A 27796-nucleotide genomic window follows, 5' to 3' on the forward strand; every position below is an offset into this window, starting at 1 on the left:
GTGCAGCAGCTGTAAAGATGGCAGCAGATACAGGGAGGTACAGGAGTGCAATGAGTAAAAGCAAAGACCCTTCGGGGTTACTCATCTCTGTGATCAGGTAGGGCACATTAAATATCGCCGACGTAACACATACGTCGTTTTTGTGTTGTTATTAGAAAACAGTGTGATTCTCGCTGGTGAATAATACGGGTAGCTTTGGCCTGGAAACAAATTCATATCCTGTTTTAGCAAACACTATTGTTGACATGCACTATTGTTAACAGTAACTTACCAAAGAAAATGAAGTAAAACAAGTTGTGTGTTGAATGTATAACACAATTAATATATGTGGCTTTTCGTGTTTAAAAACAAGGCATTTTCTTGATTTCCGTTTTTGTGAAGTCCGTTATGTCATTTATTAAGAACCCACTGTTTACATGAATGACAGACAACCCTTTAACTCAGATCCCATTGGCTTTGATGTCCTTTAACGATCTTGACATCTAATAAAGCTTTCTTTCCATGGATTTTATATCGATATCTGTGTGTTATTCCTACACTGTGAAATCAAAATCATGTCCATCCTAATGATCTCTTTTCTTTTTTTTTTTTTTTTTTTTTTTTAAACTCGTGGTAGCGAGATATATAATATAGTTCAGTCCCAGGTGGGGACACTGCTGTTGTACCCTTGAGCAAGATACTTTACCTAGATTGCTCCAGTAAATGCCCAGCTGTATAGATGGTTAAAAAAAATAAATTATGTTATAAATTATAACAATTGTAAGTCACCCTGAATAAGGGTTTCTGGTAAGAAATTGAGTTATTAATAATATATACATTAATCTATGGCTTCATTCATAAACGGAATGACATTATAGAATAGATTGTTGTTTGGTTAGGGTCTTTTAAAAAAGCTTTACATCTTGTTCATACAATTATTTTATTGAATATTTTATTGCCTGTCCCAAATTGGGTACTTGGCTAATGTTTATGACTAGTTGACCTCTTATAAACACCCTGAGGAAGTCCTGCAGTTTATTAATCTGTAATTCCCAGACATACTGTCCCCATTTGTGTATGAACATTGCTTCAGGAAATTCAGTGCAAACATCCATACATTTATGTCTTCATGTTTTTCTCCATGCTCTCATTCATAACAAATAATGTTAGTTAATATGCACTATGACATGTGAAAACGTGAATGTAAGTGTTCACAAAACATCGGCCATTCCTCATTAAGACCATTCTTTTATTTTTAAATGTTTATTATCAATTCTGCCTCCACAGCATTTAAAATGATCATTTATTAGGCATATTATGTTATTTTATTTTATTTTTAATTCCCTCTGTCTCTTTGCCTTGATGAACATAATCACCTATTCATAGTGTAATCATAATTAAAACATTATTTTAATTTAAGCTAAAATCTTAGCTAATTCATGTAAATGAAAGCAGAAATATTACATTGAAACAAGTGGAAACATCTTGGGGAGTCTTTTTATTTTTAGTAGGTCGATAAAGCCTAATGATGATTTATATATCGTATATAAACTGTCATGTACTGCATAATACATGATAATAGCTGAATAACATATTTTAAGAGTGTGCTTTCTTGTTTGCTTGTATTGCTGGGGTTAAATTAGCTAACAGAGGTCTTCTTATGTGGCAAAGAGATAATAATGAATTACAGCTATGTTTTTTCGTAGTAGTGTCCAATGTTGTTCTTGTTGAGCCACCACCCTGCAGGTTTTCAAAGATCCCCTTTAAATTGTCAGACACTGAACACTTTGTGCCCACTCAACCCCAACAGAACATGGCAAATTTACCCTCTGGTCACTTGGGGAGTTCTGGTCGCAGTCAGTTATGATCTAGCCCAAGTTTCAATAAGATGTGTCTGGGCTGTAGGGCTCAACTTCTGATTTGAATATGGTGACATTTGCCAGTGGAGCCCTCTTCAGGATTGATTTATAAGTGGGTTGAATCAGAGTAATATAGGATGACACTATCTTGAAAAATTCAACTCTGAAATGAAAAACCAGAATCTCAAGCAACCAGGTTTGAGGACACATGCATTTAATCTGATTATTATTATTTTTTGCTGCAGTAACAGTTTAGTTCTTGATACTGCCTACTCAATCCCCATGTTTTTGTCTTCTCCCAACACCAGTAGATGTTCTGTGTGGTATAACAATGTGCAAATGCTACCTAAAAGTAGCTAAACTATTACATGTCATTTCAAACAGTCTTCACGGATGTGATGACAAAATATGGCATCAAATGGAAAAAAACACAAAAGAATATTTAAAATGGCATGGATAAGTGGATATTAACTAGATTTCATGTTTCCATTTTCTTCTTCTGTAAAATTTTGTAGGGCTAGACCAAATCAAAACTTTGAGCTACCTGCGATTTGCAACTTACAAAATTCTAATGCTATCATGTTTTGATTTATAAGTAGTAAGTGCCTTCTGAAATTAAAAATAAAATCACCAACAATAGGTTACAGGGTTATACGCCTACTTGGTGATTTGCAGGTAGGTCAGAATATTGGTTTGGTCTATCCCAGAATGTTGTATTATACCATTTTATTTGTGAAATGCTGTCTTCAGTGCCTGATAGAGCAGAGCACACAGTCAATCTCACATTTTTAAGCATGTACACATGCTTTATCTAACTGCTGCTAAAAATTCAACTCTAATTGTCCCTGTGGTTTACAGTCCATGGCTATGTCCTGCATCACCCCCAGGGCCTCTGACTTTACAGAGTGATATTTTAACAGCAACCAAAAAAGTATTTTTCAATAGTACAAATGCATAAACTCCTACATTCATTCACTTTCTGAAAAGTTTAACTTCCTATGCTCTTGACAAGGAGTAAATATTTGTTTTAACTCCCAGTAGATCTAACGTCACACATATATGCTCTTAAGATGTAGTGTGAAATTTAGTGTATTCTGTAATCAAGTGATAGTGAGAATGACCAATAATAAATATACCCTCAATTTCTGACCTTCCTCATAGATACTGTCAAGACATTGGAGACTCCTAGCCCAGAGCCAGAAAAATCTGACTGTGGTGTTATCCGTTAGGGTCCCATTCACTCAGCATTCCAACATGCATGTGACATATTCCGTGGCAGTTGAAGGGTTAACGGCTCTGAACATAATTGCCATCTTTCATTTATTTGGTCATTATTAACCTTTGCTGTCTTCAGTCCAATTTCCTTTGCCCGTGCTGTCATTCTGTCTTGTCTCTGGCTTCACTTGTGACTCAGTGGTGTGTGAAGCAGAGAAGCCAGTGTTAATAATTAAATTCTTCCCAGTGTGTGAGGACCTGAATCGTCTTTATTAATATATCCAAGTTTGTGTGGTTTTTTTTTTTTGATCTCCAAACTGTCATTATTTCTTCAGGGAATACTGTCATTTGTGCTGATGCAGTTCTGTTTTTAATTTTTTACTTCAAGCAACAAAGCTTTTACTCTCAAGACTTGAGAGCGTAGCCACCAGTAATTTGCTCTTAAGGGAAGCTAATTTCTCCTCTCTTTCTATTTACAATTTGTAAACTACAGAAAAAAAATAAACTGCTGTCATTGTGATCCATTCACATTGTTTCTTTGCAGAACACTGTCGAGCAGTGACGATGTTCAGGACCGAGAGACTGAGAAAGGCCGTCTTGAGGAGGCCTATGAGAAGTGCGACCACGATTTGGATGAACAGATTGTGCAGCATTACACAGAGCTGACGACCGCCATCCGCACCTACCAGAGCATCACAGAGCGCATCACCAACTCGCGCAACAAGATCAAACAGGTAGAAGACTCCAGGCCAGGCTTTTCTCGACAGGTGTCGTATTAGCAACGCAAGGCCCTTGCCGTGAGGCTAATGAACAAAACAGGGGTCCAAAGTTTCACATTTCTATGATTTTATTCACCCATTTGCCTGTTTGTAGGAAACCCTTGTGTTAAGAGCAGATACACTTTCTGAACTCAGTATTCACATAGTACTGAGGAAACTTACTAATGACACAAAACTTATTTGAAACTATTAAGTACTTTCTGAGCACCTCTCGATTGTAAAACAGTGTACAGACACTATCACAGATGCCATGTTTTTGCCATATATTGTATTAATATATCTGGCACAATCTGCCTTATCTAAAACCTCGGGGGATTGTTGTGCTGTCATCTGTGATGTATTTTTTTTTCCTTAAACCGATTGCTTTTTGTTTAATTAGCACACACACTTGAAAATGGAAATTGGAAATATAATGGCTTTCCTGGGACCCAGATTGACAAAGGCAAAGACAAAATAATGGAACATAAAATATTTGCTTAATGTTTTCCTATTGCGTCGTGTTCTGAGTTGTATCTCACTGCCGTCGTCTTTGATTCTTCCCAGTGGCCCTTGATGATTGAAACGACGGTGCTATCCCAGAGTCCACTCCATCATAACCAGTCACTCTGGAGAAATCAAAATGCCATGCTCATTCTCTTGCTTGTAATGTTTATAAATGGAACAAAGTTGTACATTTTAAAAATGTACATTTCAATTTTACTGTGCACTGTTAAACAAAGGCATACAATTGTTTAAGTTACAATATCTACATTCTTATTTCACCTTATTTTTTAACTACTTCTTTACTCGCAGCTGAGGACTGTAACACATTGGTTCAGGTTCAGCTGAAGTTAAAATATATTGTTTCTTTGAGTGTGTGTGTGTATGTGTTTTTGCCAGGTGAAGGAAAACCTATTGTCCTGCAAGATGCTGCTACACTGCAAACGAGATGAGTTGAGGAAGCTGTGGATCGAAGGCATCGAACACAAGCATGTCCTCAACCTGCTGGATGAGATCGAGAACATCAAGCAAGTGCCCCAAAAACTGGAGAACTGCATGTCGAGCAAGCACTACCTTCACGCCACTGACATGCTGGTAAGAACGTTGACCTGGCTGTGTATTTGGTCATAGTGTGCCCTTCCACTCCCGCGTTTGCCACTTTTCATGAAATCCTGTTCATTGAATTATACCTGTTTATCAGTGATGTCTTTTGCAGAATCTGTTGGAACTTTAATTCAGTCTGGAGAATGCCGTATGGGTTCCAGTAGATTATGCACTGCTTTGATTTCTATGGGCAGTTCTGTTCGCAGGCTATTATTTTACAATTACGGTACTTGTACCTTCAGTTTAGACTGAAGAATAAACGTCTGTATTGCTCTTCTCTGATTGTTTAATTTCCTTGTGTTTCTTTGTCCATCAAATAAAGCACATTGATTTATAACCTTCCACCCTACCTAATTAATGCAGACACATTAAAAAACATTCCAACTAACTGGATCGCCCTTTTTAATATTATCTTTGTGTTCTGTTCAGATTAATTGAAGTAATTTTGCCAGTGATGCATACTTCAGATTTCTGCATTTAAATTGAAATTATAATTCCCTCATTGTCTTGATGTGATGGCGAAAGATGGCTTGTTACAGGTTTCATTATCACTCACAACACTCCAGCTGCTCTTTCTAATGCATAAAGATTAATTCTGGATAGAATTATTAATGCAACAGTGGCAGATGATCTGTTTAGGAATGATGAGAAGTTTCAGTGGAATTAAAGGAGTGGGATGAAAGATTATTCTGATCTGCTGAAGATTATTGAATTTTAAATTTTTAATATAGATCAGCGGTGGACGTAACATCCTGTCCTCCTCCCCCGGTGCTGCCATAGTGGGATGTTTCAGTATCAGTTACTGCCATGCAATTGGAAATGGCAGTTTTTTTCAGAACCTTTATTCTGGGTTTGCAGAGTTCATCTTGTTAATTCATGAGTAAACAATGGAAATCAGAATTGAAAAGCAAGATTTTTTTTAAGGTTCACGATCAACTTCCACAGTAAAACTACTATTGAGGACATTTGTGGACTTTCCTGTGAGGCGGAGTTACTCTGCATTATGTATTTGTCGACCACCTTGGTGCCACACTTCCATGACCCCATTGTCAGTGAAGGAGATCCCAGGCCGACGAGAGGCCTTTGGCTGGTTAGTTTCACTGGGTGAACATGATGACTGTGTCACAAAGTTAATGATCCCTAAGCCAATTGGGCTGATCTGAAGGTTCCCGCTCTGCTCCCTAGCACTTGCTCAGGAGGTCTTGATAGGACACACAAGTAAAATTGATCCTCTTTGATGTGTAAACTAACCCAGCAGTTCCCAGCCCTAGTCCCTAGTTTCATTCCAGCTCCAAATGTTCCAGCTACAAACCATGAAAGGTCTCCACTTGTTTAAGATATTGTAACAACTAATAAGGTTGAAATCAGACCTATTATTTATTAATTAGTGCAATTAAGGGTTGGGCTCAGAGCTCAGCTGGAGTGCAGATCTGGCTGATGCAGGGGGGCCTTAAGCGTCAGGGAGCTTAATAACGACAGTGTGCTCTGTTTGAATTCCTGCCCAGCCTGCTGATAGCTTGATGGGTTAGTCATCCCCATGTACTGTGATGTTTTGCTCGGCTTATGATTATTATTAGTTTGTTTTTTTGTTTGTTCAACATGTGTACACGGTTTTACATTCAACTGATTTCAGGCTCAGCTGCTTGAATTAAGACACCCCACTTTTCGCTTTTCGTAAGCCGGTGTTGCAGACCTGTACAGGCGTTCTGTATCTTCCTCGGCTCCCCGTTGGTGCTTGTATGTTTCAGTGTGTCACCTGGCTTTTCCAGCCAATCCATGTTTTTAAAGATACATTTTTGCTCCCCCCCCATCTACATCCAAATATTTTCATCAGACACCATGCATCTTTGAGTAAATAAGTCATATGATTATTTATTCATGGAATGTCAGCTTGCAAGTTAATGTTAATTATTATATATATGGTGCGGTTTCAATTTCTCTTCTTCTCCGCTGAGGAAATGGTTTGTGTTGCCTTCTCTCTCTGCATCACAGGGCTGTTATTTCCTCCCGGTCTTGTCACTCCAGTTCTTGATTATTCCCTTAGGTTTTCTATCACTTGAGCACAATATCTTTAATTGCTTCACACAGCTGTCAGTTACAGCCCGATCTCAAGCGTTGTTGTTCACAGGACTCTATTTGAAACGGCCGCTGAGAGGCAACCAGTTACGGAAATTGCACATTTACTGGGAGATTAATTCTCCAAGAAACCTAACTAGCAACTGAAAAAGTTTTTCTTCTGACTGTTTCTCATTGAAAACCTTTTTCTTTTTTTTTTCTTTTCTCTACTGAAATGAAAACATATCTAAGAGTGGCTAACACAAACCCACACACACACATACAGGAAAACTTCATATTGTGATAAGTTTGACAGTCATAGTCTACTAACTATGCTAACTGGGCAATTTTCTGTTATCCTATTTGGAGTAATGCGCTTTTCATTTAATATGCGGTGAACATTTTCTTCTATCGCTTATTCCAATAAACTTATCTAATTTATTTTATTCTATTAGCTCAGGGGTGATATATTGCATTAGTGTGTTACTGCTCATGCTGCCTGATTTGCATTGACATATACTTGACCTAGGACCTCGGCACTCTCTCTTAATGCACCAACAAGCACTGATCTCTCTCCAGAGCATTATCATATGGCCATTAGCTCAACTAATAAAAACCATTCATTTAGTTTGATGAAGATTTATTAAATATAAACATGTAATAACTGGGGTGGTAATGAAAGGAGAGTGCATCGTGTTTAATGATAGGAGTCTGGTAAATGCAGCTGAGCGTGCCTTGTTATTTTATTGCCTAAATGCAAATTAGAAGGGCACTTGTAGAGGTTTCGAATTGTCACTGTTGTGTGGAATGTGAAGGGCTTGCGAGGTTGAGCCATCAAGGCATCTGAAACAGAGTGCGTACCTTCTTGGCTTGTGTGCTCTGCCTTCCAGTAATTGCTTGATGTCTATGGAGGCTGGCAGACTTGGGCCCAACCTGATTAAGATGTGAGATGAATCTGCCAGGTTTGTGAAAATTAGTTTAGGTGAAGTGGACAATAGTATTACTTATACCAGTGTAACAGCATCTTGGCCTGCATTTTTTTAACAAGCCCTGGTACTCTCTGTTTAAGACTGCAAACTGAACTTCACTTCATAGACATAATATATATTGCTTAAAGCTAATTTTACACTTTTATTTTAATGCTTTTTATTAAGTTGGGTGAATCTTTCATCCAATGGAAATATAGTTAAAGTCAACCTGGCAGTTACAAGTAAAGCACTGAGATTTGTTTGTCCTTCAAGTTCCATAAAATAGAAGATTGCCAAATTAATCTAGTCTTTGATTATGTGAACACCATTTATATATTAGTTTATTTTTAATATGAAGTCACAAGACTCTTTCAACGAGAATAATTAGGTGTTTTTATTTACATGCTGTGTAAATGCCAAACTGCAGTTGTTTTTATTTATACATATTTTTTGTCTCTCGGATGCATGCTGAAAGGTAGAGTGACTAGCATTACAATTGGATTCTGCCAACCTAGCTGCTGGTAAACCCTGTAGAACATTCTGTGTACTGTTCAGTGTTTTTGTAGGAGCTATCAGGAGTGTGTAAATCTGTGTGAAAAGGAATGGGAGTTTGTTTCTGAAAATGCTCAAAATGTTTATAATCATAGTCATCAAGACTTGACAAAACAAGAAAATAAATTAGCTTGGCCCCTGTGGCACCCAGCCAGGGATGAATTCGTTTTAATTGGTGCTTTCGGTATGATTACATGCAGTCGTGTGCCTTACACTGTAATGTAAACTCAAACTCATGTGTGTTTACTCCTAATTGAGATATGTGTATCAGTGTGAACCAAAACCTAACAGACGATCACAAGTGGCCAACTGAAGCCCCCGTTAAATTAGTATGTGCGTACAGTGTGTGGTTTTTGTCACAGGTGGCATCCAGACAGTTCTTTTACTCTGCATCTAGTATCATACACCTGTTAACATATAGCCTAGTTTTTCATGAAGCCTGCGTTTAGCTCGCAAATCCATGCAGAAGTATATTACATGCTTGAAATTAGAAAAAAAACATATTCTGTATTATACAGCCTAAAGTGATTTAAGTACTTGAATCGTATTCTTCCGGAGGTATTTTTCTCTGTCCTTTGCCACACTGACACATCAGTGGCCTGAAAATACATTTAATCAATTACTTGGCTTCTGAAAGGGTACGCAGGACGTAATGAAGTTTAAATCTGTAAGAGGAAAGCAATATCATGCAATATAATCTTTGGGTTCTGTTATCTTTTTATGTTTTTCAGTTGATGATGCTATCTTTTAAAATGAAACGCCATTCTGGTAGCAATTTATTTATTAAAATGGGTGAAAAACATACAACAAGGAGCTTTTTTACATTTGCATTAAGGCACTTGTGTATTTCATGGAGTGTGGGTCTTTTTCTTATTTCTTCTTCTTCATCTTATTATTATCATTATTTATTTCTTTTAATTCTACATATATATGTATGATAATGTGTCAGGGCTATAGTGGCTGAAGCATGCAACAGCCAATCACAATACAGTGAGTTCTATATCCCTATTCGCTGATTTGGATTAGGAATTAGTGGCTTGTAAATATAATCCACTCTCATTATACTGCTCTCTGTTGTTAATTATCACGTTATCTGTGATAATTAAAGATGAAACCCTGCTTAACTTAGATACGTTACAGCTTGCACCTTGGAACGTGGCGGCTCTTGCTGTATGGAGATTTTGATTCTTTTTACAGGAAGTTTAGCATTCGCTATATTTTCTAAATTCTAATTAGCGAGATGATTTTGAACTGATTATGAAGTACTTTAACAATCATAATATAATTTTCTGTATACCAGACATTTCCAAAACATTAATGTCATATAAAAGCTTGACACCAAAACTCAACTTAACTTTTCATTCTGCAGTTTAGCCTTTTTCTTGGTTGCATCCTATGAGTTCTTCATTTTGCAACTGTATTTAACCTTGCAATGTTTTCTGAAATGAACAGAAGATTATATCTTACAGGGATATTTGAGCTTGGTTTCAATTCCTACAAAAAAAGATTTTGAGTTTTGCTTTAAAAACATCATGTTGGCAAAGTGTGCAAAATATATAACACATAATATATAACACATTAATTAAAAAAATTAAACACTATAAGTCTAAATTAAAACTAGAGATGTCCCTTCTTAAAGCCAATCCATGAATAAAAGGGATTTTCTGAGTTCAAATGATTCGTATTACTGTCTTGTCTCCCAGGTCTCTGCTGTAGAGTCTCTTGAAGGTCCCCTCCTGCAAGTGGAAGGCCTTAGTGACTTGCGCTTGGAGCTGCACAGCAAGAAGCTCAACATGCACTTAGTCCTCATAGACGAGCTGCACAGGCACCTTTACATCAAATCCACCAGCCGAGTGGGGAACAAGAACAAGGAGAAGGAGAAGGCCAGGACTGGCGGGTAAGGAGACATCCTTCTCCCATGTGCATTGTCTCGGGCTTCCCGTGCTTTCTGATCCCATTTACCGACACCACCTTTGCGCTTTTTATTTTTAAAGCATTGCTTATGCCCAACTGTTTTTTTTATTCCATATATAGCATTTTTGGTCCTGTAACAGGACACACAAGAACATACTTTGAGGGTTCCAGTTGTAGTCTTGTATAGTATAATCCTAAGTGAAATCTCAGTTTTATCCAGTGGCAGTTGTTTTTCATTGAATTCCTTTTCATGGACTACAAAGAAGAAAGTTGAGTAATGCACGTAACACATATTTTGTTTCCGGGGCCAATTAAATAAACGGCACAGATTCATCCATACTACCTAAACCTAAATAAGAGGCAGATAGACACATGCCGGTGTTTCTTCACACTGTTTAAAAGCGTTGACACATGGCCTTTTAACCACTTTATATAAAACACCACTAATTCATTAGGAGAGAACAGAGGGGAAATGGGATGTTTACTGACACTTGTTTATGACAACAAGCTTGGGCATTAGAGCTGCAGAGAATGATGTGTGACCTAATTGGTTTAAACCAGTCAGCATGCTGATGTTAATCTCACGTCTAGATTTATTCCCAGCAATACACATTTATCTAATGCAGGTAAGTGAACTCTGTTATTGAAGTGTATTTTTTTTCAATAGTTTCATAGTGTTTTCTGCTTTTGGTGAAACAGTAATCATCTTATTTAAAAGGATTTATAAACTCTAAATTGCGATCACCTGCACATTTGATACAATCTGCTTTCATAACAGAAATCTTTTGAAGAATTGAAGTCCCAAACTTTATTTTAATCCTGTATATCCTGTGTAGATGTATCTAGGGCAAGATCTAATGGCACCCTTGGCCCAAACTGTGCTACCATCTCTAGTTCTGAATCTCTCCTGCTTTAGCCCTATTATTTACCTTTACCTTTCTTTGGTCTTCACTATAACCCACCTTTGCTTCATCTTTCCAGATTCTAAACTTTACATTTGGCAATTAATGTTCCTATAAACCTGACCTTACACCTTCACCATGACCCTTTCCTGAGCCCCAACCCTCACCTTTTCTGAAACTCCTTTCCCTAAACTTCATCCTTATCTCCTCCTCTTCCTGTATAACTATATGCTTTCAGATGCTTTGATGGAAATAAATGGAGCTTGCGTTTCCCTAAATCCTGCTCCAATTCACCCTCGCCTGATTCCAGCCTGATCTTTTGCCCTTTCTGCATCAGTCTTCTTATAGAGACTTTTACAGAATAAAACATATAGAAATCTGTACAGGTCCCCGATACTGATTAGCAGTTGATTGCCAAAAAATATTTAAATTGTTTTCCTCTCACATAATTTAATGTACTTGCTGTGAGTTAAATTCATAATGTAAAAACAACAACAAAAACAAACAACTTAATGTAATTAAGGCATCCACTTTACACTGGGATATTTCAATTTTTTGTGTAGGTGTGTAATCAAATGTTTTCAAAGTGTTGCAGTTCAATTCTAGTTAAGCAAGGTTTTTCCTAGGCAGATGGCGCTGACACTGTCACGTCAGCTGTGTATGTAAACACAGATTTATTCACAATTGTCTCTGGGTTCATGATGTTTCCTTGTCTGCTATGATCAAGAAACTGCCATATGCCTGTGTGCATTGCCAAGGTGTATATTCAACTGGACTAGAAGTGGTCAAGGAGGAGACGTCTGTGAAAACTTTTTAATCCAGTTCTAAGTATCAGTAGAGATCATGGTCTGTGTTGATGTAGTAGGTGAAGAAAACTTCTGTTGAACTTCTCATCTGCCCCCCTTCTCTGTTATGCTCCGTTTCCTTAACCGGCCTCCTGTTACACAAGTGGTATTTCAGCCGGAGACACAGGAAATGTTCTGTGATTTGTATCCTTCTTTGGATGAGCATTTAAAAGGATATCCTGCCATTGTAAAGGTTAATGTTCTTTAAAAATGTGTTAATGGGTACCACAAAGCAGCAGGGAAATTGCTGTTCATTTCGTAGCTTCTACTCAGAGTGTGACAGGCTGTGACTGCTTTTCATTGCGAAGGTTACTGGATATACACTGAGGGGCCGCTTTATTAGGTAAACCTCCCCTTTCCATTAAGTCGACTTAGAGTAGAGTACTCTATATAGACGTAGAGTAACAGATGGGCTGTATACACCAATACTCCCATTACTGATGAAGATGAGAGATCTTGTCTTCACACCACTTCCTTGCAAAACTCCCCTGTAAACTGCAAGCCGCTCTGGATGAGGGCTTATGCCAATAAATAAATAAATAAATAAATATACATAAAAAATAAGAATATCTAGTAGCAAGATTCTGCTTTTAATTGATTGTTTTTCCCCTCAGACTGCAAACCTTATATAAATAATAATAATAATAATCAGATTTCAGGCTCCACTCCAGTGATGCTTTTATTTTTTGAAGTGTCTATATATAAACACTCCACTGTACTAAATAACTGTATTTATTTAACTTTGCGGACTAGAAAAGATCAACAACAGGAGGCCACATCAAAGAGAGGTACACAATAGATGCCTTCTTTATGGCCTGCAGCAGACATTTCCTATTCCAGACATAATAGTTATTGTATAGTTCTTGTGTACAACCTTTATTTTCTTTACAGAGGTCTCTGCTAAACATAAATAAGGCTTGTGTTCATATGTTATCCACCCCCCCACCCACCCTACAACACACTTTTCATGTCCGTTAACTTCATCTCTATATTAACGAGAGCGAGAATGCAAAATTTCCTAGAATCAAGAATTTCAAGGTATTTTAATAATTCTTCTTCTTGACAAAAATTTGAAGGTGATCAGGACCCCAATGTATCATAGAAAGTAAAAATCAACTCAGTCTAAATGTTGGTCCTTAATTAATAATTTTTTATTTGTGTTTTTGTTTTAATTAAGGTCATCTGGAAAAGAAACCTCCCCAAATCCCTTGATTGATGTCAGCAATCTGTCCACTCCACGCAAGTTCATGGATACCTCACAGTACACCACTCCTGGGACCCCTGCCAGTAAGTAATCACCCGGTCCAAATGAACTGAACCCTCTTTAATATGGAGAGTGTGTGAAGTGAAGCTGATGGTATACTGTGAATGGAGAGCCTGGGACTCCTCAATCCTTTTTTTTATTTTGTGACTCTCTTCCACCTTCACTGGGTGACCTGATAATTGGGAGCATATTTCCAGGTCTGTGAAAACAAAAGGTGTGGTCTTGAAAGTACCTTCTTTGGAAAAATACAGGTGAAAAAATAGATGACTTGGAAGGCTGGCCAAAGCAACTCTAGAACGTACAGGTGACTACAGGTCAGTGGTGGGGAATCCAAGACCGGGACAGCCACGGTTTCTTCTGGTTTTTGTTCCACAGCCACTTTCAATTACTTAATTGAACCACTTATTTGGAAAAGTGAACCAGTTAAGCATCAATTCCAGGTTGTTGGCAGGTGAGGATGTAAAAATACATATGAAACATGTTTCCCATCACTGATTTATAAACTCAAAAACCTCCCTTGTCTTTTCCTAACGAGATGATTGGTAGATACCTTGGTAGCATACCTTTTCGTCATTTTCAAAGAAAAAAGAAAAGGAATAACCCCCAAACTATTTTTTGAATCACCGTGGCTGCTTTTTTATCTTTTATTTTTTATAACTCCTGTTTTGTATTCCAAGACTGTTGGAGTAATGAAATCATTAGTGCAGATTTTGTAGAAATCATTACAACCATTAGCATGTTATTAAGATCAGTGCGAGGTCACAGCAGAACTGGCGCCTAATACACTGTTTTGTCTTTCCGGCAGATAATGGCGTTACAAATGCAAATGGAACTTTGTGCAGAATTGCTAGGATCTGCCCTTCAGTTCTTTCTTCTCTAATCCTGACAGCAGACTGAATAGCAATCCCTTAAACATGTTTGCAGGTCAAACCAAGAAACCAGCCTTTCACAGGAAATGTATATCAGTCTGTGGGAAACGCATTTACATATTATTTGTTGGAGAAGTTTTTTCTTTTTTTTTCCTTTATTAAAATACTTTCCCGCCCTCTTTTAATACATCGGCCCCCAGAGGATTGCTTAACCTATAATCATTCCTTTTCTTAAACTGTTACATTATTACCCTTAGTTAAAGCTTTACTAATCTATCACCTTTGGATAATTGATAATGTATAATAATTTGATAAGTTTTGAAATGTTCATAATTCTTTTATAGGTGATTAGATTCCCTCTAATTGTTCCTATTTGTGGCAAGTTTATGAAGGCAGGGAAAAAATGCTTTTGCTTTATACCGAGGGCTAAAGTACTTTCCTTACTAATTGCAATTTTCAGTACATTACCTGAAAAACTGGCAATTAGTAGTTTGCCCGGTTTAAATGTACTGTAATGACTGTAAGCTTTCACTATTGGCAAGCTTTTTTTTTCCATCTCTCTCTCTCTGTAAATGGAGATTTGGAGATTTGTTTAATGGCCTGCACATACTTAATTTGTTGTTGGTAATTGTAGTAATTATTGTACAAACTACAGTTGAAAAACTAGTCCATTAACTTATCATAAACATTATCTCTTTTATGATTGTGCTGTTTCAGGAAATTAAAAACTAGATCAAATAAAAATTAGAAGAACATGCCATTTGCTTAGTGGAGGCAGGGGCGTGGGCTTGATTTTAACCCTTCTGTGGTCACTAGCTCAGAGTATATTTATACATGTAAGCAGAAGAGATTGTCCTAAGCCGTTTAACCTTTACCCATAGGCTTAAATGGACATTTTTAACTTGGCAGCTTTTATATATCCTTTTAAATTTATCTCAAGTATTCTGAAATGCTTTGAAACTATCATGTTTGATCGAAATAAGGAGTTGAGGACTAGGATTCTCATTCTGAATACTCCATGGTTCACTGCTGTATCATTTGGCCTACTTTAATCTTTCTGGGGGTCATTGTTATGAACTGCAGTAGAGAAAAGAAAACTAAAGAAAGTTTTATAACGTGCGAGTATTTAATTCTGCCTTGCAGTTCGAGAAATAAGCCTGCAGGAGATGAAGGAGGACTTGGACGTGGACCCAGAAGAGAACAGCGCGATGTTCATGGGAATCCTCATTAAGGGTCTGGCCAAATTGAAAAAGATCCCCGAGACCATCAAGGCAATAATCGAGGGCCTCGAGCCACAGCTGAAGCAGATAGTCAAGAGATCCACCACTCAAATAGCGGATCACTCCTATCAGAGGGGAGAGAGTGTGTCTCAGGAGAATCAACCCAGGTTAGTGTCGCGGACAAGTGGCCGTGGTTGTCATTTCTGGTGACTCGGAAACAAAATGTACTTCTCATTCCCATCACTCTTCCTGATTCTCACAGGTTATAAAGCATGTTGTGACAATGACACGTATTGACTGTGTGGATTTTCCTTCACTCGGACCCCTCTGATCTGCCATAAATCGCACATTTGTCTGCTGTGCGATCAAGTTATTAATGGAAGCTTCTGACCTTGGAGGTGTTTGCAGGCTATGGCCATGGATAGAATTGGGTGACACTTTTGATATTGAGCAGAGAGTGTATTAAAATACTCGTCTGCTTTGCATCAAATGCTCTTGAGAATGTTTTGTGAATCTGATTTGCATAGCTGTTAAGCCTTTCAAAAGGCATTCCACGAAGCCGGTTAAATACAGAAACCAGTTGGATTATTTCAACTCGGTAGGAAACAACACATTATTATATATGTATATGTAACTAGATATATATGTATGTGTGTTTTCAAAATCTAGCCATTTCGCCTTTAAATTACTGTACTTTTTAAATCCAGGTAATGGTGTCATCCAGGACTTTAACAACTACCATCCATTTACTTTTTGCGTTTGAAGTTAACAAAAAAAAAAAATGAACAAAAGGATGATAATGACAGCACTTATGTGCCCAATTACATTGCAAGGAGATTCGTTTCCATTTCTATGCATTGCAGTTATCACCCCCTTATTGAATATGTTCCTATTACTCTGTGAGGATGAATATATAAAATTCGCAAGGTAGGTATTAAAACCTTTCATGCACTTCAGCTTTATTACTTTTATATGTGAGCCTTGAGTGGGTTAGAGACAAAAAAAAAAAAATCAGTTTGCATGCATCAAAGGCCGAAAAAGCAGATGAATACAAACATGGAATCAAGGACACACACACACGCACACTTACTGGTGATGTGTTGGATCTGAATTAACTGGGTATCTTTCTGTATCTGTGCACTATCTCTGTACTTAAAGCTTAGTGAAGACTCCTGGGGCCCATCAATAGATAAGTGTAACTCCTCTAATCCCAAGTAACTTTAAAAGTGCCTCCTGTTTTATAAAAGCATGAGCCAGTGAAAGGCTTTCTATCTGGAATGGAATGAGCCCTTTGTTTTTGTGGCAAATTTGTAAGCTCTAGATTGTTTTTAAGATGGATTGGTGCGAGTGTATATGTTGCTTGTGTTTACATGTGGGGGGGGGTGGTTGTTTGTTGCTATGGTGAACAATAGAAAAAGGAACCATTTTCTTGCACTATACACATTTAAATAAATACTGGCATGTGAAGTGTGTACAATCAAGGAGCAAAAACTCAGATCAGGCAAGCTGATGCATGTATATTCCATTTAATTATCAAGGTCTTTGTGCTTACCAGTTTTGTAGTCGAAACGTGAACTATGCAATATGCTCCTTTGCCTTAGCTACTGTAACCATTCACACCCACACTAGTGCGCAATGTGAGCTTTCTGGTTTGAGTTCAAATGCATTAAAAAATGCAGAATGTCGATCCCAAAATCATACCTTTTACTAATAATTTCCTGGGGAAATTGAAAAGCTCCAGAGAGAATACACACACCAGCGGATCAAACTTTGAACTTGACCTTTAAACATTTGTTTACCGTGGCATACTGAAACAATAAGCGGACATTTTACGTCTGTCTAAAGATAGAAGTGTGTCTTTTTAAACCTATTTGTTCCTTGGTCTTGTGAAGGGTAATGTTAGGTAATGGCTTCACACTAGCAGTTATGTGACATATAACAACATTGGAAAAATTAGAGAAGCAATTACACTGCTTTTAGGGAAATTGCCTTCTGTAAGAAGAAGCTTTAACAGCTTTCTTGAGTCCCTTATCAATAGTATCACAGTTTCTAATTGCAATCTGTAAGTGTCAACATTCATCCAAGCATCTTATTTCAATGAGGTGTTGTTTTTTGTTAATGTTGTGCAACATTCATTCAGGGGTCTTATTTCAGTGAGGTGGTGGTGTTTTTGTTTTGGTCATTGTTAATGTTCTTTTAAACATCATCAAAGACTAGAACCCACTTTTTAACACTGCTCATCACATACAAATGGGCTTTATGAAATTGCATAAATAGCGCAGGGTCCTTTGTGTAGTCAGTGTTTCTGATCTAAACTCAAATGCTTAAATTGAAGAGTGCTTCCTCTGTGAACAGATCATTGCAAGCGTGCTGATAAAATGGATCCAGAAACAGAAATGTATTAATGGAACTTGGGATAAACCTCCTGTCAGCTAAAAAAAAAATAAAAAAAAATGATGCCTTTCTGTTCCATTGGAATTCATGAAAAGACTCGGCTGTTCCTCAGATTGTTACTGTGGTTCAGAACCAGTGGAGCTGCAGCGTTATTCATTGTCCTGACTGTGCCCTTCAGTATATATCTCTTATGTGATGGAAAGGTCACTGATTTGGCCTTTTTTTCCCGCCCTCAGTAACATGTTTCTGGTGTCAAACTGCAAAGTACTTCTATTTCCATAACTGCTGCAAAATAAGCCAGTTTTATGACTTGATTTGTGTTACATTGTATTCAAAGAATAATGTAAATAAATGTTTAGGGCTACATTCCATTGTCATGGCTTTTACATTTCGAACTGTCATATTGCTCATCAAGCTTGTAGAAAACGGTCGAACCACAACAACAAAAGCAAGTTTTAAAATGTACATGTACATTTCATAGGCAAGGCATTGTGAAGAACACCCAGACAAGACACCACTGGAAGTCAATGAGTATTAGAAAAGAACTTTCTGCAGACCTAAACTATTTATCTACGAGTAATCAATTTGCTTGCTAGTACACAGCAGGCTTTTTCAACCCATATCGTAAGGGATGTGTTCACTTGGCCTTGTGTTGTTTCTAAAAACAAGTTTGGGTACAGAATGAAATGCACTTTCACTGAACAAAATGTTAAATCCTTATTATAAACCTTTTGGGCTCAGTCTGAATTCCTCCAGTGCAGGTGTTTCAGCTCCATGAGTTGAAGTATTTGGAGATGATGGAGATGTCTGCACTCCAAATCAAAGCCAAAGACCAATTGAAAGTCTCTCAATTTATTTCTTCTAATCAGACAGCACTGAGCAGAATGCATGCAGCTGCTCTGGGAACATCTGGCCGTCGATGCTGTAACTAGGCATGGCGTTTTTTGAAGTTTCTTGTTGAGAGAGAATTCCCAGAGTCGGTCTCAGTGTCTGTATGGTTTACTTTTTGCAGGTTGCTGCTGGAGCTGCTGGAGCTGCTGTTTGACAAGTTCCATGCCGTGGCGGCTGCACACAATGTGGTTCTGGGGCACCTGCAGCAGATTGTTGGGTCCCCTACTCGATCTCAGGAGGGCGTGATCAAACTGTATGACACCGCAGATGTGTCCGCCAAGATACAGACTGTCCTTCAGGTGAGCAAATACTTCTAAACTTCTTGGCGAGTCTGGATAGCCTTTAAACTATAAAAATGTAGCTGTAAAAATGTTGCTGGTGTACTTTCTTTGACCTCTAGAAACTTATTGCAACAGCAAAATTGGTCACGTATTCCCCTGAATTTTGAGTGACCTGTACAGTTGTAGGAAATAAGAGACTGGTGCAGGTGTTGCTGCTCTGGAGTTCACATCTGGGTTATATCACAAGGTAAATAAGTTCTGTTCGATCCTCTTGCCCTCTCTGGTGATTTTCCCCTGCAGGGTTTGAGCACACTTTGCTGCTACCTTCAATGGATTTCCATTAAAGACCGATAAGGACTTTATTTCCACCCCTCCAAAATACATTTAAAAACTCAATTTAAAATATAAAAGTGTTTTCGGTCACATTCAATGGTAATGATACTGAACGACGTTTACTCATTTCGACGGAGACCACATACAATCATACTACAGTGTATTTGCACAGGATGCTAGTATGTTCATCATCCTTTAAAAATATAAGTATTTACAATTTGCCACAGACAGACACAGGAGAGTACAGGTGAGGGGCAGCCATTTTGTTGTTTTCCTAGTTTCAGACCAGTCTTCACATTCCTCGTTTTGTTTTAACTTTGCCCTAATTGAAGTTAATCTTGTTTGTAGTTTGCCTTAATTGAAGTCAATTCAGTTCAGCTGCTGAGTTGGTCAAAGTAAATAGGTCATAGAAAGATTAATTTGTCAAGGACTAGCAGGAAGTCTGTTCCAGGTGGAGCCAGTTAGAACATAAGAACATCAAGTTTACAAATGAGAGGAGGCCATTCGACCCATCATGCTTGCTTGGTGTCCATTAATAACTGAGTGATCCAAGGATACTATCCAGTCTATTTTAAAATGTTCCCAAATTTTCAGCTTCAACCATATTGCTGGGGAGTTTGTTCCAGATTGTGACAAGTCTCTGTGTGAAGAAGTATCTCCTGTTTTCCATCTTGAATGCCTTGAAGCCCAATTTCCATTTGTGTCCCCGGGTGCGCGTGTCCCTGCTGATCTGGAAAAGCTCCTCTGGTTTGATGTGGTCGATGCCTTTCATGATTTTGAAGACTTGGGTCAAGTCCCCACGTAGTCTCCTCTGTTCCAGGGTGAAAAGGTTCAGGTCCCTCAGTCTCTCAGTAGGACATTCCCTTCAGACCTGGAATAAGTCTGGTTGCTCTCCTCTGAACTGCCTCTAGAGCAGCGATATCTTTCTTGATGTGTGGAGCCCAGAACTGTACACAGTATCCAGATGAGCTCTAACTAGTGCATTGTACAGTCTTAACATTACTTCCCTTGTTTCAAAATCTGTACTTTTGACAATATACCCTAACATTGTTTGCCTTTTTTATTGCTTCCCCACATTGTTTGGATGGAGAAAGTGAGGAGTCCACATAGACTCCTAGGTCTTTCTCATGCATTACTTCATCTAGTTCTGTTCCTCCCATAGTGTAATTATAGTGGACATTTTTGTTACCTGCATGTATTACCTTGCACTTGTCCACATTGAATTTCATCTGCCAGGTGTCGACCCACAACTGAATTTTATCTAAGTCCCTTTGAATAACCTGTGCTGCCAAGATTGTATCTGCTGAGCCACCTATTTTAGTATCATCTGCAAATTTGACAAGTTTGCTAACAAGCCCAGAGATCATTAATATAGATTAGAAAAAGCACAGGCCCTAGTACTGATCCCTGTGGAACTCCACTAACAACCTCACTCCAGTTAGAAGCGACTCCTCTAATGGACACCCTGTTTCCTATATATCAACCAGTTCATAATCCATCTACTTACATTACCCTGAATGCCTACAGCTTACAATTTGAGGATCAGTCTTTGGTGCTTTTTGAAAAGTATATCATATCATATGCTTTCACATGATCTACAGCTGCAGTTGCATGTTCGACAAACTCCAATAAATTAGTAAAACATGATCTGCCTCGTCTAAACCCATGTTGACTATCTCCAAGAATATGGTTTTCATTAAGGTGCTCCTCTATTTTCTGTCTAATCATTGATGCAGGTGAGACTGATTGGTCTGTAATTTCCTGGCTCAGTTTTGTCCCATTTTTTGTGGATTGGTATGACATTTGCTGTCTTCCAGTCAGTTGGCACATCCCCTGTTCTAAGTGGCCTTTGGAATATTTGAGTTAGCAACCTATACATTTCCCTCATTTCTTTAAGTACTGTTAGAAATATCCCATCTGGCCTAGGTGATTTGTTTGTTTTTAGTTCTGCTATTCCCTTTAGTACCTCCTCCTCATTTATCCTGATCTCTCTTAGGGCTTGACTGGACTGATTGTTAACCTGTGGCATGCTTAACACATGCTTGGAACATGTGGTTGTTAATGCATCAACTCTGCTTTGGTTTCTTTCCCTCATCAGTTTTGCAAGTTACTATTCGTCAAATAGTCTGTTCTGATCAATTTGCAGAAGACTCATGTACTTTAAATAGAGGGTGTTCAATCCCAACACCTAGAGAAGTAATATTGAAAGAAATATAAGAAATATTGTACCCTAAGTAATATCCACTCAGCTACCTAAAAGATCCTTCTCCAGATTTCTATTTTGGATGTGTACAGACATATAGACATTGTATCAGCATTTTGAAATTCTTTTTGTAGAATCCCTTTTGCATTTGTATGCAGTATTGTGTGTGCTTGTATTCTTTTAAACCCTGAATTCATCATGTTTTAATGTTTATATCCAGGTTTAATCCATCAATGTGGAGCAAGGGGATTTTGGTCATATTTTGTTTTTTTGCAAGAGAAGAATCATATTGCACTATGCTTCTTATCAGATTTCATATTTAATTGTTTCACATAACACTGGATTGGTTGGTTTATTTATTTAAAGCTTCCTCAAGTATCCTCAAAATGTACTTTGTTTTAGGAGTTTAATATTTACCTTATAAGTCTTGCTGCTTTTTTTGCTCTTATCTTTTGAAAAGCGGGCGTCTAATATGGAGAAAAGCTATCATGCAGTTAGCTCAGTAACTCATTTGTATCAATCTGCTGAAATGACAGCAAGCAGACAGCCAAGAGGCAGGCAGCAGATTCAATAGTTTAACAGCTTTTTTTTTCTTCCCTCTTCTTTTTTTCGTTTTTGTCTTCTGTTTCAGGAAAAGCAAGATCAGAGATTTGTTTATCGTAGTATCTCTGGCAGCCTTTTTTGCCTGATCTCATAAAAGACTTGGAATTGTATTATTTATTCTCCTTGTGTTCTCCAGTGGCACTTGGGAAAACAGCATAGGGGTCCAAAATATTATCTGGCTATGTACTGCTATGCATTAACAAATATCAGTGAACAGGGTCTTGTATGCAAATGCAGTCCTTTGACTTAAGTGACAAGACTTGCTGGCTCTCACTGTCATGTTTATGGCCTGTCACTCGATCAGAAATTTGTGGTGTACTTGTGGTGTCACTACGTATATATGTAGCTATGCACACCTTGTGGAAAAGACATTGATTTACTTTGTGTAAGTCAGACATAGTGACTGCAGTATGCGCTGCTTGTTTGATAAAATAAAGATGCCCGGCAGCTGGGAACATTAGCAGAGAATGGCAATGCAAAACTAACATAGCAATGGTTGATGGTATTTCTTATACATTTTTAAAAAATGTATTTTTTGCTGTATTCAGGATGCACAGATAAGATAAGATGTCACTGTCATCTAGATAGACATTGCTTAGATAGACATAGTGATTTTACCATGAGATTTAAAGGCAAATAGGTTTGGTAGAAAGACATTCTGAAAATGGACATCCTGCATTATAACTTAATCAAATAAATGACATGAGCTTGTCCACATGCCAACAAATGCTTTAAAAAAAAAATGTTTTAACTCCACACACATCTGTAACCAACATACTGTATACTGTGCTAATATATAGTTGGTCAGTGCCATAACAGCTTCTTATTAACCATATACTTAATGGATGTTATATTGAAATGAGAGGTAGAAGAGCAGACCTGTTCAAAGGAGTTATTTTAACAGGTTACCACAATAATTGAAATATCCAGTTCCACATAGCCACATGAAAACCAAACCCCCGTTAAATAGAAAGACTTGGCTGATTAATTGTTTGTCTTTATTTTTGTATTAACTTGACTGAATGGTTAGGTCCAAAAGTCTTACTTTTCACATAATGTGTGCCTGCTTTTACATGATTAAAACAAAACCAGTCTATTTGAATGCTTGTCACATATTTGCACCTGAAGGTTGATTCCAAGTTGTATTTGACCATATTTACATGAGGTTAAACACTCACTGGTCTTGCATAGCAAAGCATTAGGAAGGTAAACATGAAGTGTGATTTGCATCTGCAGATTCAATTTGTACTGAACATTGTCAGAGGAATGGCAGGGAGGAAAAGTAGATATTTATTTATTAATTTATTTATGTCCTGCAAAAATCACCATATCTTACTCATAACTGCCCCTAAAATAAATAATAAAAATAAAGGTAAACATTAAACACATTCTGATGTGTCCATCTTGAACTATGGATGTGATTTTAACATTGAAAGAATGCTTCATTTCGGAGTGTAGGTTTTGTTCTGCTGTTTCTTGAATTCAAATCAGATTTTCATGAAATCTCCCTGGACAAGTATCCAATCAGAGAGCAAGAAGGAGTCACATGACAACATCTGGGAACCTTGAACAGCAGATAGGAAGTTGAACAGGAGAGGAGAGCAAGAGAAGCGCCAGTTTTCCCACTGTTTACGGCTACTGTCTCGTACACGTAAAACTGTGGTAAATTGTCAAAAGCCATTCATTAAACATGGTGTTGCTCTTTTTCACAGATCTTCTAGTGTTTTGATGTTACTGTGATACATATTTGCCCAGTAGTTACATGAAACATTATACCTTCATATTTATAAATATTATTTTGTATACTGGTAAGTTAGTAGATTGTGCGTAGATACTGTACTGTAGCTCTCGTGATGTCATCTCTTGTGTGATTCGCCTTTATAATTTCACACTAAGCGCAGGGCTGGTCAATTTGACAGATTTCATTTGAATATCTCTTGTGTTCCTGAATACACTGTAGATAAGCGTTTGTGACTTTTCCTAGATATATGTATAAAATATGCCTGTCATTTTAGCTGCATAAACGCAAATCCAAGTCGCAATCTCTACCTCACCTACAGTCTACAGTCTTTCATGTGCTTGAAAAACGCATGCATTGTACAGCATTACAAGTGTCTTCTTACAACTGTAGTCAGATTGAGTAGATTTGAAGCGATTACCCCGCAAATAAACACTTGTTTCACTTGTGTTTTGATTGTGCAGTGTACCCGTTTAGAAAAAAAAAAAGCACATTGATGTCATTTATACTGATTATTTTTGTTTTATGTTCATATTTCCATTGAAATACACTACTCCATTTGTGCTAGTTTTATTCGATTATTATTATACTATAGTTTTGGCTCTTGTGGGTAGTTCAAAATGTCGGCGCTTCTAGTGTTAACCGTATAATTGCCAGCCATTATAACGGACATTTTTATTTCTTTAAATCTGCTCGATTAAATAGAGAAAATCTTGATTTATAAACTTACTCAGGATGTTAGTTGACAAAGTGACTGGGGATTTATGGCTTGTCGCTATATTTTTTTTATACAAAGTAAATTATAAATTATCTTTTAATAAATATACTGTGATGACTTTGGTGTCATTTATGTTGTTGTACCATACCGGTGCCTTCCAGATTTATACATACACCTCAATCTTCTTTCTTGCTTTTCTGTTTCAAAACTCCAAACTTCACCACATAGTCTCGCTCCCAAAATGCCTTTTATATAGCGTGCGATTGCATCACGATTTCATATGATTTCACCTGATGAAATAGTGTGATTTCATGGAAATTTCATAATGTATCGTGGCCTTAAGGATATGATTTATACATGCACACACCAAACATCAATTTAATTCACAAAAATTGATTTCCGGACTGGCAGTGTTATAATTGTTCAGTTCTAGTCTTGTGTGTAAAGGAAATTAACAAATCAAAAATCGAACCGAATCGTGACATTATTGAAAAGCAAACTGACTTACTACACACAGGACTAATTATAAACACAAAAACATTTTTGTTTTCAGATGGTCACCAGCTACCCTCTTTTGCTTTTCACCTGAGGTACTTTGCGCCCTATGAGCCTTTTAATGGTGTATAGCCTTGAGAAGCTGATTGATGTCAGCTGGTTCTTCCGCCCCACAGACTGTCAGCCAGGTGCGTCTGCTTGCTGAGGAGGCGGTAGTGGCTTGCCTCGCAAGGCTGCCTATCTGAGACTGCTATCACTAGTCGGTCAGTTGGGGAGGCCAAGGCATGCAAACACATCCATGCACACCTCCCGTCCAGAACCACTCCATTTACAGCATCACAATACGTACACATGGAACTGCTGTGCCCTTAAACCATGTGGATTTTGAATTAATAATAGTGTATTGTTGAAAGAATTTGCAGTCTATTTTGTTAACTTACCAATGTGCAATTCATAATTTTGACAAGGCAACCCCTGACAATCTCAAGGTAATCTGACCAGTTTTAAAGAGGTGTTTGAGAATTGAGATTTCTTTAACTTTAACTGTCTTCTGCTCTTGACTTGTAAAACATTTGGAGGAGATTAAACTGATGGATAAAACAAAAACACCACCACAAAATACATTTGAAAAGCGTTCAGTTTGACAGCCCTAATATATGCTCATTAATACAATATGGTGACAATCCTCCCCCTTTGCAAAAATGAATATAAATTAGGGAGATAGCAGAGCTTCATCTGATCAGTCTGACCCCAGCTATCCCTGGGTACTTTTCACAGCTGTCACTTGTGGCTGCTTTGTCAGTTTAAGACTTTTCCCAACAGCCCTTTCTGTCTGTGTTGTTCTGTACTTCCCTAATGACCCAGTTACTTTGGGGGAGAGGAAAAAAAAAAAAAAAAAAAAAAAAAAAACTGTTCTATCACACCGTTCAGTTGTGCGAGAGAGAGAAAGAAAAGGGTAGAGAGGAAGAGAGAGAGAGAGAGAGAGAGACAGAAGTATAGTTCCTAAATTGAATCAATGGCTTGTCATTACTGGATGGGGATGGGAACCCTCCCAGTGAAACAATTTTCCTGGTGTAATACAGTTAACACTTGTGAAATTGTCATCTTAAAGCACTCCTCTAGCTAAAGGGCAGTGCCTGATCTCCTATTGTCAAGGCCACCATTAGGCCTTAGTTGTGTGCAACCATCTGTATCCTAAAATCTGTTTTCTGCACCTCCTGAATGTTTAACAAGCAACTCCTTGTCCTTTTGTTACTTTGTTTGAAGGTTATGAAGGAGCTCAGCTCTATCATTGCTTGCTCACTTGTGTCCTCCTTTTTCCTTTTTAACTTATTTTTCCATTTTTCTCCACCCACCTTTCTGACTTTTTGAAAGTATTATTTTCCCATGCCTGTATTTACCAATTGGAATAATTGTATTCTAAATAATTAAAAGAAGAAGAAAAAATCTCCCATGGTACCCATTCATGTTGTTGTTTAAGCCAGGTACATTGAACTGCTTTTGATAGAATATGCTCCTTGAAGTTCAACACTCTTTGAATTTGAAATTGGCTCTCCCAACTAAAAATGGTCTTTTGAGTAAAGTAGAAACTATTAACATTTCAAAGGAGGGAAAAAGTCACGCTAACAATTAAATCATTACAAGGGGATATTGCATATAGAGTATAATTTTATGCTACAATCATTTTGTTGCAATTTGGAAAGCTTACTGTGAGATCCCACCTGCAAGGTCTGAGAGTTGTATATTTGTTTCGCGAATGGTTCCTCGAGCCGTTATTGGGTGTTGTGAAAGGGATCACTGTCAGAGGGGAAGCTGTTGGAAACCGTATTAAGCAGCATTTTTTTTTTTTGTCAATTTAGCTAATTATCGGTGGTTTGAAAAGTGCCTTTTCAGTGCCACCTCTTCTCAATGTGAAAGCTTTTGTATGGGAACTGCAGGGACATCTCTGGTGTTAGACTGAGAAACTACTGAAGATTGTGAGAAGCTTGAAGGCTACAGTGACAGGCTGCCCAGTGAAAGTACTGCTAATGGTCAAAACAGGGATAGACTGCTTTGATGCACATCCGGTAATTTTCTAAATCCTGGGAGGTATTACACATCGATAGTTTCCAGGCTGAGCTTCGTTCAAGGTTTCTAATGCCAACCAAAGTGCCAGGGGCTCTTTAATTTCCAGAGTCGAGATGCTAGATAATATAATCTCTTGATTAGAATACTCATTATGTGGAATGGGTTTTGTTATTCAGTCATTCATGTTATTATTTCCTAGTTGATTGTATCTTTTGAAAGTGTTTGAGCTTGAGTGACAAATTTCGGGTGCAGTACATGTCACGGTTGATAATCAAGCATATCCAGCTCTTTGGGGAGCTTGTAATGGAAGTTTTTACACAAAGAGAGTTTGGTGTCTGTGTAAATTCTGGTTACTCCTTTCCCTTGTAGTTCATGGTTCAATTACACGTCTCCTCTGATATCAGCACTGCAGATTAGCATTTACAAAACCATAAACAAATGTTTATTTAATGTTTGATGTAAGTTTGATGTGTATGTAATAAACAAATAGGATAGAATATATCTGCGAAGAAATAAATAATAATAATATATGTACAGCAAAACAAAGCAAAGGGAGATACATTAGCATA

At 37.7% G+C, this 27796-nt stretch overlaps 1 protein-coding gene across 1 annotated transcript in view; it reads left to right on the forward strand.

The window, feature by feature from the left end:
- Positions 1–27796, forward strand: part of exoc4 (exocyst complex component 4) — a 172092-nt gene continuing 144296 nt past the window's right edge. The window contains exons 1-7 of the mRNA XM_066705134.1: positions 1–97; positions 3598–3787; positions 4712–4906; positions 10194–10387; positions 13329–13438; positions 15428–15671; positions 18911–19088. Of these exons, the coding sequence (XP_066561231.1) occupies positions 18–97; positions 3598–3787; positions 4712–4906; positions 10194–10387; positions 13329–13438; positions 15428–15671; positions 18911–19088 (1191 nt within the window). The 5' untranslated portion in view covers positions 1–17. The remainder of the gene's footprint in view (positions 98–3597; positions 3788–4711; positions 4907–10193; positions 10388–13328; positions 13439–15427; positions 15672–18910; positions 19089–27796) is intronic.

Source organism: Amia ocellicauda, chromosome 5, assembly GCF_036373705.1.
Source record: "Amia ocellicauda isolate fAmiCal2 chromosome 5, fAmiCal2.hap1, whole genome shotgun sequence".
In the NCBI taxonomy this organism is placed as follows: domain Eukaryota; kingdom Metazoa; phylum Chordata; class Actinopteri; order Amiiformes; family Amiidae; genus Amia; species Amia ocellicauda.